The sequence below is a fragment of the Equus przewalskii genome, chromosome X (genome assembly GCF_037783145.1).
Source record: "Equus przewalskii isolate Varuska chromosome X, EquPr2, whole genome shotgun sequence".
Classification (NCBI taxonomy): domain Eukaryota; kingdom Metazoa; phylum Chordata; class Mammalia; order Perissodactyla; family Equidae; genus Equus; species Equus przewalskii.
In genome coordinates this window covers 54,302,134-54,319,741 of record NC_091863.1, presented here as the reverse complement: position 1 = coordinate 54,319,741, position 17,608 = coordinate 54,302,134, and the positions used below count along the sequence as shown (strand labels likewise).

Below are 17,608 nucleotides of genomic sequence, written 5' to 3'. Positions count from 1 at the left end.
ACCGCCCTTTTAAAATCAGACCCAACTACTGTCCTGGAACTGAAATCCTACCTGGGCACGGACCAGATGACACAGAAACCAACCTCTTCTACCTCTTACTCAAGAAATGAATGAGCAGGAAAAAAGAAAGCAACGCCTATTTGTCTCCAGACACCTGAAGAAAGACCATAATTAACCACTCTGTCCCTCAGTCCCACCCCATGTGTTCGAGATTATTGACAAGACAGTGTGTTGGGAGACTAGAAGCCACAGAAATCCCTTATTCTTTCTGGGTCTAGATAAAAATTTCATGGAGGCCTCCAAGTTAAGGACTGGTCAGGTCAGAGGGAAACACTGTGTCAGGAGAGAACAAAGCTTATGGAAATATTACCATCCGCAGCCTAAGATCACAGTGAGTGGTCCACATAAAAGATTATTCTCCAACCCCAAATACGTTCCTCCTTGGTTACAGCCACACACCTCTGTGAGGCAAGGGAGAGCCAGATCCTGGGTCTTCCTGCAACTTCTCAAACATTGTGGCCAGGCCAGAAAAACACTGACTCATCTCAAGAGCAGGGTAAAGAGTGTGGCCCAGGGAAAATGTGGCATGTAAAAACAAAGGGAAAGAGGTGACACACCAGCACAAAAAGCAGATGCTCAGTTCCAAGGGCCTGCAGGTTAGAGTTCCCAAGCTAAGCTTCAGCGTAACGAGACAGCGTTGCCAAAGGTCTTGACAGATATGTTGTTTAAGTGGTGACCTTGCCAATAGTATCCCGGAAGAGCTGCATGCGCCTGTCCACAGGGAGGATACACATGCTCTGGGGGACTTTGTCTAATCTTCCTTTCAGTTGGGACCTCACTGCCGGATGGGATATATAATCAGCAGTAATATAATCAGCTCAAAGTAAACAGATTACCAGGCCAAAGTCTCTGCGGTTCAGATCCTAAATTGTGAGGTTTGGTTCTGAAAGATCCAGAGAAATCATAAGCATCTGGCACAGCCACCCAGTGTCTTAATGAACAGGAATGCAAAGAAAATGGCAACTACCGAGGAAACTGGTCAGGCAGGTTTCTCAAAGCAAAGTAAACATGAGCACTACAGCCTCAAAGGCAAGTGGCTGTGTCCATTGCACTCACTCAACGGTGTCCACCTCTCTGCCTGTGGCTCCAGCCATCTGTCTGGCTGGGGAGGCTCTGCCTGGCCCCTTGCACCCTCAGCGGCTCCTCTGAGGACTAAGCCGAGTCCCACCCCTCCTCTGTGATTCTGCCCACTCCAAATTTCCTTCTTCCAAATTCACACTATGTATTTAGCAGTGACCTTTCTTTATATATTCTATTTATTGCTATTTAACTCTTGTAGGTTTTTAATCTTTCCTATTATATCACCAAAGGGGAAGCCCTTTGAGGACAGAGGCCACGTCTGCTGCTTGTGAATGGCGGATGAGACCAGGCTGGGGCGGGGGCACAAAACAGCCTCCCAGTTACTATTCCTCAGAGCATTCTGCCACTGTATTTCCCTCCCACACCAGTTGGGGTCTAAGACATCACTTTCTTCCTTTGGTCAGTGTTTTGACTGAATGTTTGTGGTTGCCCAAAATTCTTATGTTGAAGCCCTAATCCAGTGTGATGGCATTTGAAGGTGGGGCTTTTGTGAGGTAATTAGGTTTAGATGAGGTCATGAGGGAGGGGCACTCCTCATGAGATTGGTGCCCTTGTGAGAAGAGGAAGAGACAGGAGAGCGCTCTCTCCCTCCTTGCACGTACTCAGGAAAGGCCACGTGAGGACACAGCTAGAAGGTGGCCATCTACAAGCCAGGAAGGGAGCCCTCAGCAGAACTTGAATCTGCCAGCACCTAGATCTTGGACTTCCCAGCCTCCAGAACTGTGAGAAATAAATGTCTGTTGTTTAAGCCCCCCAGTCTGTGGTATGTTGTTATAACAGCCCCAGGTGCCTAAGACAGAAAGTACCAGAGAAAGGGCTTGTATTATTTGAAAATTAAGTAGCCCCTCCCTTGCCTAGTCCCTATAAAGCATGCACAGAGAGCTATAAAGCAGCAGTTGCTCATTTGCCCTTGACCTTAGTGTGAGAGTTACGATTTCCGGTAGCTTCTGAAGAGCAACCTAAAAGCCCAACTTCAGTACTCAGGTAGACACAAGACGGGGCATCACAAGAGAAGCGAGTGCAGCTGGCCTCCCTGGCCTCCCTGAAGAAGGGAACAGGGAGAGCAGGGAAGGGCACCATCCTCGTCAGTCTATCTGAAAGTCTTGAGCCGTAGAGGGCAATTACGAAGTTAGAGGGGCATTCGAGGACCAATCGCCCCCCAATGTGTGAATGTTCAGGGTTCACAGCACCTGTTGGATCGGCTGAGGGGATTATGAGCACAGGCCCAGGACTGGTGTTTGGGGTATATGATCTAGCAACGGGCAGTTCCAGAATCGCTGATACAGGAAACTCTGCCCTACCCTCTGGTAGTGCGGAACACTACATAAATTGTTGCTTTTGAAGATGCACATTATCGTCACCTCCAAATTCTTTCAGATAGTAAAGCCTTCCAATATTTCCTCATTGGCATCTTAATCTACTATTGAAACTCATTAATAAGCAGACAAAGCCGGGCTCCCCCAAGCACCACCCTGGGCCGAGCACAGGGTAGCCGCACAATTAATGTCTGCTTGTTGACAAGAAGGAGGATTCTCCAGTCTTCTTTGATGACCAAGACCATATTTCTGACCTTGTTTCTTGAATCAAGACTACAGATGCCCCAATATGATCTCCTTACTAGAGTGGGATGGCAGATGGCCAGCTGGGAGGCCAGGACTCCCCAAATGCCTGATGTTGTCCTGTGGCTGCAAAGGACGCAGCCAGGCTAGCTGGAACAGACTTTTAAAAGCTTTTTCTACAAATATACTATCGAGCCTCTTGGCAACCTTTGGAGGACAAGCTCTTTCGTTCATTCATTCAATAAATAGATAAAATAAAATATGAGTATAAACTCAGAGGTCCCTAGAACTCTAACCTACCCTGTGTCTTTGTACGACCTTCACATCAGAATGGTCTGAGTTAAACACATAGCCACCCCGACCCCAAGCAAGAAGCTCAAGAGAGGCAGATTTCTGTGGACATTTCCAGAGTGGAAGGCAAATTCACCAGCAGAGCAAAGGCCCTACACTGGGCAGAGAGAGGGGTGCTGCTCATCCTGCCTATACTACTTAAGAGATGATTCTAGTACAGTGAAGGATGGGGAAGGCCTTTCCATTAAGTCACTAGTGACTTTAAAACCAAGTTTCATTTTCCAAACACTGCTACCTTTCCTTCTTCCTCCTGCTCCCTGCTCCACAAATCCCGTCTCCCCTGTGGTTAGTACAGCTGCAGCTCCCTAGGGCTTCACCTGCTAGAGCCTTAGTGCAGCTGTAAGAGGTACTGTTTGCTTCAAAAGAGCTTTGCAACCCCATGCACACCAGAGGATAGAGACCCAGGGGAAGGGAAGGGAGGAGGAACATGTCAGAAGGGGAAACAACAGTGAAAAGAATTTGAAGGGAAACCCTCACTGAAAAGGGTTTCTTCACTTTAACCACCTGCTGCTCAGTATCTTCTGCATAGATGGCAAGCTGCTGAAGGGCAGGAAACACATCTGCTGCTTCCTTGAATCTGCCCCCGTGGAACCATACCCAAATTCTTAGCCCTGTGCTTTCCTGCTTTCCACACAGTAGGAGCTCAAGTAAGTGTAATGTTCAGGTGGTCACTCCTGAGCATTCTAACTGATGGCTTGTTAAAAACATACATTTCCCCAAACCTAGTGAATCCAAATCGATAGAAGAGGAGCCTGGGAAGCTGTATTTTTGCCAGCACACCAACTGATTCCTATCAGCAAGTGTGGGAGATGCTGAGAGAACCATGCTCTATAGTCAGACAACCGGGTTCAGATTCCAGTTTTGGAACTACTTAGCTGTCTAACTGGAGTCTCAGTTTTTTCACCTACAAAGTGAGAATAATAATGTCCACTTCGTAGCATTATTAAAAGGATTTTAAAAGCAAGGCAAAGAGGATAACAAGGTCCTAACGCATAACAGGTGTTCCCTAAGTGTTTGTTCCCCTTTATCCTGAAGACACGGGGGAACTAGTGGGAACTTCTGAGCAGATCGCGTCCAGACCGCTGCTTTAGCTTCAAGCCCCTCTGCAACACCTGAGCAAACGGCTGCCTTGCCTCTTCTCTAACACCTCCGGTGACAAAAGATCAAACTGACTATCTCCGGAAGCAGTCCATTCCATTTTCAGACATTTTTAATCATTAGCTCTTCCTTCCTTACGTTGAGTTGACATCTGCCTTGGGTGACAGAACAAATCTAATCCCTTTTCCACATGATAGGGTGATGCAATTAACTTAGATAAGGAAAGTGAGGAGGAGTAGGTGTGGGGAGGTCCATTTTGAACACACTGCTTGTCTGAGGCACTGGGAGGGCAGCTTCATGCGCATGTCCAGCAGGTAGTTGATGTGCAGGTCTGGAGTTCAGTAAAGAGATCAGAGATGTCATTTACACGACAGGATGTGAAGCTGTGAAAATAAATGACATTGACATTTAGGGAACAGAGTTAACGAAAGATATTGAGGAATGGTCAGCAAGGTAGGAAGAGAGCCTTTAAAGAAGAAAGCAAGTAATTCGTGGAAAGAAAGGTGGTGAAGAGGTCAGACCAATGGCAGAGAATCAGTGAACCAGTCACTGAATTTGAGGACTAAGAGGTCACCGCTGATCCCTGCCAGAGCCTTGGGCTTCTGCTCCTTGGAGCCCTGCGGAGGTGCCTGGAACCCCAGCCCTGTGCTGACAGGCAGGTGCACACTTCCTTCCCTACTGAGAGAGAGGCGATTTGAAGAAACAGCAGCAGCAAGTACAGACGACTCTAACATTTCCCAACCTGGATGTTAGGATGGGTTCTCCAAATAAGGCTCCCATGCTTCTACCTTTTGGGGAACCACTGCCTAGTAGAGTACCCCCTGGGAACTAATCACGGTGAAGAACCCTATTTTCTTGTGTTTAATCCTGCATTTGCCCAACTTACTGAACCAATGATTTTTCACACAATACTTGTTAACATCTTGAGGAACTTGTGTTTCCTGGCATATAATTTGGCAAATGTGGTGAGCTGAAGAAGAGAGACAAAACAATAAGGGACTACTGGTATCAAGGGAATTTTTTTTCTCTTCTTTTTAATAAATGGAAGAAACTTGAATATGTTTACATGCTGAAGAAAAGGAACCAAGTGTAGAGTGAAAGGCCAAAAACAAGCACCAAAGGGAATGGAGCGGCTCCAGGCTCCAGTAGAGCAGTTAGCTTAGCAATGGACCTCAGCTCGCTGCTTTAGCCATAAAACATTATTTCCCTTGATTAAGTCTAGTGAGCACAAACATTCACTATTCTAACCCATATTTACTTTCCTCAGAAGATACAGATGTGATCTAGATAAGGTTAAGGGCAGATTATATAAACTGATTCACTAGAAACAGAGTGTGGGCCCAACCTCCTCCCCAGAGTTAGGCAGAATGTACCCTTTGCCCCAGCCAGAGAAGAGTGCTCCAGGTCCTCCAAGTCGGGAGCTAATGCCCCACTCCCCTTGCCCAGGCAGGGAGAGCTCAAGCAGAGGATAGGCAGAGAGGGGAAATCTAAAAATAAAGCTCTCCGAAGAAGCTGTCTTGCCTAAAGAGCAGCTTCCCACGCACACTGGAGTGCCACATCTGCGGGGGCTAGAAGCACGGGAACGGAACAATCCTGACCAAGTCACATAAGTATTACCCTTATGCGGGTGGCGACAGCACATTTCGGATTCCCCCCGTCAGTGCCCCAGTGTCTAGGCTGCAGACCCAGAGCGAGGGCCTCCTGAAAGAAAACAGAAGACTGAAAAGATCACCAGTGACTAGTCCAGCCTTCCTCCCGCTCTCCTCCCTTCACAGCAGGAGGTGAGCACAGGAAATGCGAAGAAAAACTGCTCTCAACACACAAGGTGTCGAGCTGAGGGTTCACTTTACAAAAGAATCATGAAGGGTTCTAGTGGGCTTCAGGCTCAAAGCTGGGTTCCCTGGGCTCCACTCCCTGCATCAGGGGCTACCAACTGAGGAAAAGAAAATCAAGCACCAATGAGGAGAAGTGCAATTAGCATTTACATCCGTTGGCTATGTCATCTCAAACCCCAAGGACAGAGCAGTTGTGTAGCCAGGCAACTAGCAAATGTAGCCTCCCATCCTGAGCCCCTAGCAGGTATCAGAGGCCACTAGAAAAAATTCAACCCAAGAGTTTGATACAACCCCACACCTAAGCACTAAACACACAGGGAGCTACCTCTGGCTTAGCGGGGTATAATCCCCACCACCTCTTTCTCTAAGGATTTTAACCTTGAAGAGATACAATACTTACACCAAACTGCTGGAGTTTTGCCAAGAAGCCCAGGCAGGAAGAAGGAAACTATCCCTAATTCTACAAGGAGTCAGTGTTCATTTAGCAGTCCAACTCCCCAAGAGGTTTGTACTTTGACCTGACAAAGTATTATAATGTGCCTCAAGGGTCAGAACCTCAACCTTGGACAGTATCTCAGAATAGCTTTCAGCAGCAATACACCCAATGTTATATATCTGTTCCCTCCACCCACCCTTCCTGGGGAATGTACACCATTCCATCCCATGTCCCATGATTCAGAAACAGCAAACCAGTGCAGCAAGGGGCAAGGAAACACAACTTAAAAAAACAAACAAACAGAATGCAGCAGCGACCTGTCAGTTCTTTGGTCTCTTGAGAGACCCTGTACCAGAACACAGTGAGAGTTGAAATGCTCTGATACAAATCCTGACGTCTAGTATGCATATGTAGAAAGGGGGATGCCAAGTTTTCCCCTCAAATCACAGATTGCAAGTAAAGTACTTTGAACATTCGAGTGCTATTTGAATGCTGACTAGCAACAATCACCCAACAGTCTTTTACAATTAGAGCAAACTGAAATTTTCCTGCACTGAGTCATTCATGAGCAAAAATATAGAAGTCAGCTCACAAAAGGGAGGAGATACTGACCATAAAGTACACAACCTGAGCATACAGTGCCAAGTGTTGCTTTAGTACTGGGAGTACACACTCCCTCCCTACCCTACTAGTTAAACAAAAAGGGCTGGGTTGGCACAGAGCTCCCCTCACGCAGCACAAGGCCTGGTGCTCAGAAGTGTGACTTACCTGACATACAGGGACCTCTTCTCGCTTGTTCGGAGGGACCCAGATCCAGAGCTCATGCTGCTGTTCATCATTTGCTCTCGCAAGTCATGTATCTTCGATTCAAAGCGACTGTACTCTGTCAGGGAGACAAAGGAGAGGACAGGAAAAAAATGAACCCAAGAGGCTGCACCGAGCCTGCATGCCAGTGGCCAAAGAGCCAGGAAGAGACTTGGCTTCAAAACAGCCAGACCCAGCCCAGTCAATCTTTGCTTTGATAAGCAGAGTCCCTCCTCCAAGCACAGAAAGACAGACTTCTCTCCACCTCCAGACTAAGAGAAGGAAAGAACACACCTGGAAAAGGAGCAACATTTGAACATATCAAACAGAAAAAGCTTTCATCTGCCTTGAAATCGCACTGATCCTTAAAAAAAATAACAACTGGAAAGAGGTTCTAGGGCAGCCTTCATAAATCTTTAGAGCAGGCACTAAGGCCCAAGGAGAGCAGATGGGAAAGGAGACTTTCCCCAAAAGTGGATTGCAGAGAACAGATGGCCCTGAGACGCAGGGTGGAGCGGCTGGAAAGGACCTGAGGCCATTATATCATTGTTAGGCAAGGAAGACATTTCTAAATGACTTTTCTTTTTGAGGGCGGAGATTGGAACCCAGTACAAAGGTAAAAACAAATCAACCTCACAATCAGATGAGATCACAAAGCTCTCCTGAGTTAGCTCCCTTTTAACAAATGGTGTTTGGCTTGAGTAACAAACATTAAAACATACATTCTCCCAAACCTAGAAGTCTGCTGACACCTCTCTCCTCCAAAATCTAGTCAGTGGGGTCATAAGTCCATGCCCAGCTTTGTGGCCCACCGATAGCACCACAACAGCCCGAATCAGCCTTATCACTCTGGAAAGGCGACTACAGGTTTATGGGCAATTTAAGAAAATCTGACACAGGAAAATTAACTCTAGCCATACAATTATTATAAAAGGATTTTGATAGGGCTGCGTTGCTGTGACATTCTTCTGCTAAATTTAAATATGATATGCACATTTACCACACACACACAATTACACAACATTTTTCAGGTCTGTAATTGCCACATAAAATGGGACATATCTAAGGCATGGACTGTGGAAACGGTAGAAAACGGGCATACTTCATTATGACAAGCTGATATTAAAGGAAGTCAAAATTTATACCAGGGGTTGAAGGTTGAGAAGCTGCTTTAAAAAACAAACACAAAAACATTATTTTTTCAGGGAAAAAGAATTCCACAAAAGCATTTTCACACACCATAGAGGGCTGGCAAGAAGCATCCCCATCTAGTCTGTGTGACTCTACAGGCAGAAAACAAAACACCTGTTCCAACACCTGACACTCCCCTTCCATCAGCAAAGCAACCTGACCTTCAGCTGGGTATAAAGGGATATGCTCAAAAGCCTAAAAGGGAGGGGATGGAGTTCTAACTCATGCAAATACCCTCTTCGCAACAAAGTTTCTTTGTGTTCACTCTGGTACCAGAGAAACCAACTGGTTAAATTCACATACTCTTCCATTCATCAGGCTCTGAGGTTAGGGTGATTTGTCCTCATTACCTACTTCCGTCCCTGAAATCCTGCAGGAAGCAGTTAAGTCACTGACTCACCCATTCAATGCTGGGGGGGAAAAAAGAAACAGCAGCTGGACAATGTCCCTGTTCTGAGGGTTACAAGGCAACACATCACTATCAACAAGGAGTCCCAATCTAAAGGTAGAGGGTGGTGACCGATCTGTCATAGAAGCCCTGGACCGCCCAAGAGCACAGCAGCAGAGCTGTCTACCTCAAGAGCCGGCCCTCCATCCTGGCCCTCTCTAGTCGGCTCCTTTCTGGCCCTCCTCCACACTCAGCGGCTAGGAGAACCGGAACGACAAAGAGATTTCTGACCAGGCAGCCCTTTCTTGGGGAAGATAAGTAAAAGGCAGAAATATGCATTGAACCCAGAAAAAAAAAAATACACTCAATCTATCCTTAAGCCGCTTTCCCCCTCTCGCAACTTGTTTATATATTCCCTTCTTTGGAATTGACTTGCCCGCTGAACTCCAACTTAGCAGCAGGTCATGGCAGTTGCTTAGTAACTACGGTTCTTAAAAAGTCCTTTAAAAAACAAGCACCAAACCACCATTTCCTCAAAGCTCCTAATCCAAGGTTGATAATGCTGGGCCAGAGGGCCCACTTAAAATAGACTACAGAGAGAGAACAAGGCTATTGCTTTAAAGAATCCACTTTCTGTTTTCTATGTGCTACTAAGCTTTAAAGTCTATTAAATTGTGTTTTATTCATTTTTTCCCATTTGGATGATCCCCTTAGAGTTCCAGCTGCTCATCGGTCTTTGGCTTTTATTTGTAGAGTTATCTAATGTCCACTATGCACAGAGTAGCCTCTGAATAAATGTGTTGGGTAAATGAGGAGCAAATTAGAAAACTGTGCCCAAGTCGACACTTCTGTTCTCAAACCAATGAACCTAATGGTTGATGTAACTGATGGCTGCCAGCTTCACTGAGGGTGTGGAAACGTAGTTAAGACATATTCCCATTTACTTTTGTTCCCTAAGGTTAATTGTTCAGAGCAATTGGAGTATATGTTTTTTAAACACCTTTTTGAAATTTTAATAACCCACAGTGGGCATCTGATTAACAGAATTTGTTTATAACAAAGAAAAAATAATTCTAAGAGAAAACTGTTTAGAATAATCTTAAGATAGATAGTACCTCACCTTAATATTAGAGGCATCATTTTCCAAGCATAAAAGCTTCACTTAAAAAGCATCTGAATTCTAAAACTCACAATTTGCCAAGGTACCCACTCCCCTTCCACACATAACTAACAAAGCCATCACTGGAAGGCATCTTCTAGGCCAAAGTCACTGCCTCTAACACAAAGGGCCCACTTTAAATAGGTTACTTTATTTTTTGTTTGTTTGGGTTTTTTTTTAGTAAGATTATCCCTGAGCTAACATCCACCGCCAATCCTCCTCTTTTTGTTGAGGAAGACTGGCCCTGAGCTAACATCCGTGCCCATCCTCCTCTACTTTATATGGGGGACGCCTACCACAGCATGGCTTGATAAGTGGTGCATGGGTCCATGCCTGGGATCCGAATCTGTGAACCCTAGGCCGTCGGTGTGGGGCGTGCAAACTTAACCACTATGCCACCAGGCCAGTCCCAAATAGCCTACTTTAAAGAAACAACACCTATTACTAAAATCTCAAGTCTACTAAACTGTGTTTTATTCATTTTTTCCCCATTGAGATGAACCCAACCATTTGTGACCCACAAAGATATCGACAGTGAGTCATCACTCCCCACCCACTCCCTCCTTCCCTCTGCTAATCACAGAGAGAACCGAGGGGGAGAGGGCACAATCAGCCGTCATTCCCGAAACAGGGTTTCTCACGGACCACCTGGGGTGCCTCTGAAAGATCAGGATTTTGGATCCCACCCCAGAACCTACTAAGGGGGGGAGGAATCTGCATTTTTAACATGCATCAAGGTGATTCTGATGCCCAATAAAGTTTGAAACTGCTGGTCTTGACTTACAAAATTGAGATTTGTTTTGTTTTATTAGTTCAGGAAAAGATAAGGTAAGTATCCTACAGAATGTCTCAAAAGGAAGGTAGAGCAAGAGGGCTGGGAAGCTCTCAAAAAAAAAAATTGGCAATACAATCGAAAATCCCAAGGGAAGGAAAGCACTAAAGAGGCCTCTGTCCAGTGTGCCTGCAAAGAAAGCTGATGAGTTTACACTTTTTTTTCAATTATAAAAGTAGCACATGATTTTTAAAAACCCTTAACTTTTTTCTTTAGACATTCCTCTATCATTTCCCCATCCCACTACCCAGAAGTAACCAGTTAGTATTTTTAGTCTGTATCCTTCCAGATTCCACGTATACATTGTTTATCTACGTACATTCACAACTCACAGATTTACATGCATTTACTTTTTGCATTCTCTGATATGTCCCAGAAACCCATCCATGTCAGTACATAGAGAGCTACCTCATTCTGCTTTTTACTAGTTGCATAGTATTCCATATTATGGATAGACTATAATTTATTCAGTCATATTCCAACTGATGTACGTTTAGATTGCTTACATTTTTAACATTACAATCAATGCTGCACTGTATATTTGTACGAGCATTCCTATAGCACAGATTCCTAGAAGTGAAGCTGCAGGGTCAAATTATATGCACGTGAAAAAATTTGATCAGTGCTACCAAATTGAACCCCAACATTCTGAAACCTTTATGACTGGAAGTGAGGATAAACTGCCATTCTAAAGCTTCCAGCAGCTTTTCTGTTTCTGCAGAAGTAGAGGCAGAATTTATCTTTGAGGACAGATTGATCTTTTGTTTGGGGAAAAACACTTTAATGAGACTTCAGGTTATGCAAAAGTAAAGCCAAGATTGTGTTCTGGAATGGACAAAGACAAAGAGGAGCCTCAAAAGTCCTCTGTGCATATTCACAGAAAGGTCATCATCCTGCAGGTGGAGCTGCTGGTTCAAACAGCCTGTCCTACCACCTATATGCACTCTAACTACCTCTAGGAATATCTACCTCTAGACTTGACCACTCTGCCTCCCCTACTTGATAACCTAGTGCCAAACCTGCCTGGCACTGTTCAGGACATCCCCCTTTCCCTTGTGCACAACCAACGTTTCCTCAAGTTTTGCTGATGTTTCTTCCTAATTGCTTCCTCAAGCCACCTCTTTCCTACTAACTTTCATTGTCATTGCTTACTGTTGATTTTGCCTCTTCATTTTCTCTTGAATATTTTACCTCTTGACTTGACTTAGGTCACTTGGATCGTCTCTTCTCTGGACCACTGAGGTACTGTCCTAACAAGTTGTCTGCTCCCAGGCTTTCCAAACTCCAGTCCAGCTTAGATAATTATTTGAGAAACCTTCCTAAAACTTCAACTTGCAGCCTCTCTGTCCAAGTATCTATAATAACTCAACAGCAACTAAATAATTTTACCTTAATATCTCAACTAAACTTCCAAGGACTGCTACAACCATCCTCTTGTCACTCTCGGCCTATCTATGCCACCTCTCATTACACAAATCCTCTTTTGAGCTAGCCTGCCTGCAACCTTTGAATAAAACTTGTTCATTCCTACCTGTTATTCCCTTCTCCTGGAAGTTTCTCCCCTGCCTGACACTGAACATTCTTTATGTCTTCACCACCTTTCTTTCCTCATCCCAGAAGTTTTATTCATTCATTTATCTATTCAAACATTTACTGAATGTCTACTATTCTGTGCCAGGCACTGTGAGAGCTGCTGGGGAAATAATGGTAATCAAAACAGTTCTTAGACATTACAATGATGAAGCAAACAACTACTTAATTACAATTGTAACAACTGCCATGAAGAAAATGCTAAGAGACTAACAGAGTGACCTAAGCTACTGTGGGGTGGGAGGGTGGGGGGAGGTCACAAAGGTTTCCCTGAGGAAGTGACATTTAAGCTGAGCCTTTAAGGATGAAGTTAGCTAGGGGAAAACGAGTGGACAAAAAAAGCATTCCAGACAAAAGGAACAGCACACGTGAAGGTACAAAATGTCTAGATCACAGGGAAACAAGGGGATACTGGCAGGAGATCAGACTAGGGAGGTAGGCAGGAATCAAATCATACAAGGCCTTATGGACTATGGCAAGGATTTTTGCTTTCATCCTAAGAGTAATGGAAAGAAGTCACTGAAAGATTTTAAGTAAAAGAATGACACGATCAGGAGTGGCTGTGTGTGTGTGTGTGTGTATTATTTTGGCTATTGTGGGGAGAATAAGTGTGGTGTCTCCCAAGTAGATTTAAGTTTCTTGACAGCAGAGGATCAAGCCTTCTCTTTTTGTTTAGCCCCTCCAGTCCCTAGTATAAGTAGCCCAAACCAGCATCCAAACCAGCTAGCCGGCAGCCTCTGCTCAATTATGTCCAATGTTGAGAAGCTCTCTATTCCTTAATTCTTAGACAACACTTTTCAAGAGAAAATTCTTGGGTTGAGGGCCAACTCTTTTGCCAGCTGGTCCTAATTTTGGTGTCTAAAACAGCATAAAACATGATGGGTTCTCTTCTTCATAATAGTATGAAGGAACAGTTTAAAGAAGGTCAGAGAGCTGGGAAAGCCTGGAGCAGGTTTTAAGACTACTTAATAAGACTGAATAGAAGTTAGAGTGTGAACAGGGGAAGGAGAAGTGATGGAAGGTTGGGGGCCTGATTATAAGAGTTTGAGATAAGACTTTTCTTACTAGGCTATGGGAACGACCGTTAAGTGTTTCCATAGGAAAGTGATACAATCAGAGCTGGGTTTGGGGAAAGGGTATTCTGACAATGTAATATAGAATGGAGGACAGAGAGAAAAATAACAGAGACCAGGAACCTATTCTACTAGTATAGACAATGACTTGAAAGGCCTGGCATGGTATGGGGGTGATTGAGGATAGAAGGAAGGGACAAGAATCAAGAAATCTGTTGGAGCTCGAAGAGAGACATTTTGACATCTGATTGGATGTAGGGTGAGAAAGGATCAAGGGCAATTTCTCAGTTTTTTCCTGAAAGACTAGGAAAAAGTGGGATAACATCAGCCATAATAGAGAATGGCTATCATGTCCTCAAAGTAAGTAAGTTCTCTCTTCTCCAGGCTAAGCATTGTTACTTCCTTAACCATTCTTCATCTAACATGGTTTCCAGACCCTCCACTACCTCTCCCTTGTAAAATCTAGTGCCCAGAATTTGTGGTGATGTCATTTCCTTTACAAACTATAAGCTCCTTGATGTGGTTTTTGTTTCCTTCTCAAAGTTTAGCATAGCAATCTACACCCATGTTGAGCCAACAAACTTTCATTGAGTGTGTTAACTTGCTATAAACATATGACAGGACAAACTTGGACACTGTAAGTCTCAAGTTCGGGCTCCTCAGGAACTAATGTAAGAAAAAAAGAACACAAAATTTTCTCCTTCCACCCACCCAAAAATGCTAAAAACTGACCAACAAAACCACAAGCCACTTCTGCAAAACACTGACATGTCAGAAGTTTCAAGATCTACTCAATAGCATCAAAGGGGACTGAAACTACAATGTTCACTAATACAAACTGCACACACACCCCAGCCTCCAAATCCATGTCACCTCTAAGACTTTGCTCTCAAATCCATCTACCTTCCTAATGACAGAAAAATTGTCTTCTCGGGATAAAAAATTACATTTGTCATTAATTTGGAAAAGCTGAAAGGGGCTCAGTTTCTCAACCTATAGAAAGTTTATTTGGTCCTATTTGATGTTGGGTAAAAAATGTTGTAGAGACAGGAAACAAATGGTAGCAACAAAGGATACTTACTGTGTATGCAGTATAGACTATCAATGATTTGAATGAAAATATAAAAGGGAAATGCTACAAAATAAAATAAAAGCCATGCCTATCAAATTTGGAAATGACAACGAAGCTGTGGAGACAAGTGGATGACAGATTTCAGACACAGAGATTGTGACAGGTAGGAACAATGGGAAGACACAAATGAAAATAAAGTAAAAAAGAGAAATGTAACTTCCTGACCTTGAGTCCCCACACAAATACTGAGTAAGGAAGACAGGGCTGAATAAGAGCATGTGTCTTGATTGGCTATGAACTCAAAATAAGTCAGCAGCTGCCCAAAGGCTCACTTGTTCTTACGGAAGTGCCAGTCTTCAAATCTCAAACTCACACAGCCCTCATCTGCCACTGCTGAGCTGCCCAGAGCTCAGAGGAATCACCCATTGTGAAAATGTACAGAACTCCGGTGAGAATGAAGTGACAGCCTCAGGAGAGAGACACAGATTTTGATGAGTACGAATTGTGTTTTAGGTTTCTATAGATGCGTTTGGAGTGCAAACTCTCAGGATCCATCTGAATTACAAGCATCTGTCCCAACAATATAGCTCACATTTTCAAAAGAAATGGACAAAGCTGAAAGTAAAATAAGTCCATCAAGAAGATACCTGTCAGTGTCGAGAGAAGTATATGACAGCCAAATAGCACATTTCTAGGAATCACAAACTTGTCACTATACAAACAATATGAAGCCTATTACTTGGGTTAGTTTCTAATTATGGAGCCTACTATTTAAAGAATCTGACACCTCTAAAACTAGACAATTTCTCATGTCCCTTCTAATTCTGAAATAATTATGATTTTACGACCAAATCAATGAGGACCATAAGGAATCAAACCTAGAACTAGTCTAATTTAATTTTTTAATATGATCTCAAAGAGGAAAATCTTCACATCTGCAAATAATCCTAAGCTCTTTGGGTCAAAAAGATACCAAATCAATGAGTATAAATTGTGTGAAAAAAAAAACTTCTCAAGGCTATGTGAGAAGGCAGAAAAGTGGCAAACAGGCCTCAATATGGGCAAATATTGCTTGAAGAAAAATAATTTCAGCTCTACTTTTAGAACAATGGGCTCAGAACTATGACTAACCCAAAGAGAAACCTCAGTGTCATTGTTCTGGTCCCTGCACTGTCACAATGTGCTTCCTCAGCCATACACACAACATAGCCAGGGTTCTGGACAGGATCCTGATATTGCGAATGAAACAGAAAACATGACATGCCAGATCAGCACACCATAAAAGATTCCAGTTTATCCCTATTGACTGGATGTTTCTGTCCCCCAAAGAGCTTAGTGAGGATGCAGGATGAGCTACCGGGAGAAAGTGCTACAGTATATAAAGGTATCATTACATACAGCCACGTGGTCTGAAATCAGTAGAATGAAAAATGCTTTGATCTCACATCAAGCTAAGAAGTAGTTATTCACAGGACCTTGCCATTGGTCCTTCTCACCTGTTCCGGATCACCCAGCAGATGGAGGTAAAAGCCTCAAATAGGGCCTTTTCTCGTTTCAAAGGAATTTCATATAGCATATTCAACTGCAAGATTAACAAAGCCTTTAGCTCCTTTAACCCATAAGCCAAAGTAGAACCACTCCAGACAAAACACCTCATCCAGAAAACATGAGAATGAAGACAGAATTATACCTTTCCCTGCTCTTAAAGGAGTGGGTACTTTTGTTCATAACAATCTTTTCCATTTAATAGAGATGCTGCAACATAGTAACTGAAACACATCATCTTATGCCTAAACTTGCTAACTTGAGTTAATACATCTGATTTCTATGTTTTACCCAGTCAAATGAGAGTCTAGATTCAAATGTTCTTCACAGTAGTCACTCCAACAGGATCACAAATCTCTGACAATCTTTATTGGAGTATCAACTGAATCTCTTTTGAGTCAAGTTTCTGTGGAAAGAACCCAGAAAACGGGACGTAGAGAAAGACTCTTGTTATTTGTCAAAACATCTGTGGTTATTTTCCAGTAACTGATAATCTCAGAGTAAAATATTACAGAACAGAAAAAGAAACACAAAATCCAAATCGTGTGCGTGTGTATAATAAAGGTGGCACTTCAAAATAGTAGGAAAATGATGGATTATTTTAATAAATGGTACTGAGGTAATTCATTAAGTGTTTGGAGCAAAAATAAGGTAGTATTCTACCTTACACCATAAATAAACCACAAATAAATAAGTAGGTTAAGGTTTTAAATACAAAAACAAAACATTAAATAATTAGAATAAAACAAAGGTAGATATTTATTTGCTCCCAGGATAAGGAAGGCCCTTCCAAACCTATGGGGAGAGGCAAAATACACAAAAGAAAACAGTGGTAGAATTGACTACATAAAAACATAAAACATTGTACATCAAACTAAAACCGCAAACTACAAACTGGGAAAAGTCATTGCAATACATATGATAAAGAACTAATATTCTAACTACATTAAAGTTTTTACACATCATTAAGAACGGAAGAACACACCTCACCAGGCAAATGGGGAAAGAGTATGAAGAGGCAATCCACACACAAAACATGACCAGTGAATGCACATACACACACAACTGTTCAATTTTATTATTAACAAAAGAAACATAAAGTAAAATATGAATTAAATAATATGTTTTTACCTATTAAATTTGCAGAGATTTTTAAAAAACATACTCTATATTGGCAAGGATCTCAAAATACTCTTATATTCTTGGTGGAGGTGGAGATCAATTTGGCAAAATATATCAAAAGTCTCAAACACGTTCATACTCTTTGGCCCAATAATTCCACTCCAAGGAATTCATTCTGAAGAAATAATCACAGATTCACAAAAAGCCTCCATCAAAGTGTTATTTATAAGATCAAAAAATTGGAAACAACCTAAATGGCCACCAATAATGGAATGGTTATGTGAATTATGGCACGGACGTGATGGAATATTATTTAACTATTAAAAACCATGTTAATAAAATATTTATGAAGTACGTTAAAAGAAAGGATATAAAACTCTTTAAATACAATGATCCCAGTCTTGAAGGAGATA

The 17,608-nt window shown here is 42.9% G+C and overlaps 1 protein-coding gene across 13 annotated transcripts in view; it reads right to left on the bottom strand.

Moving 5' to 3' along the window:
• DLG3 (discs large MAGUK scaffold protein 3) overlaps positions 1 to 17,608 on the bottom strand; it is a 52,965-nt gene that overhangs the window by 17,764 nt on the left and 17,593 nt on the right. For all 13 annotated transcript variants that reach the window (XM_070603909.1, XM_070603904.1, XM_070603906.1 and 10 more), the window contains one exon: positions 7,188 to 7,302. In XM_070603909.1, the coding sequence (XP_070460010.1) occupies positions 7,188 to 7,302 (115 nt within the window). The remainder of the gene's footprint in view (positions 1 to 7,187; positions 7,303 to 17,608) is intronic.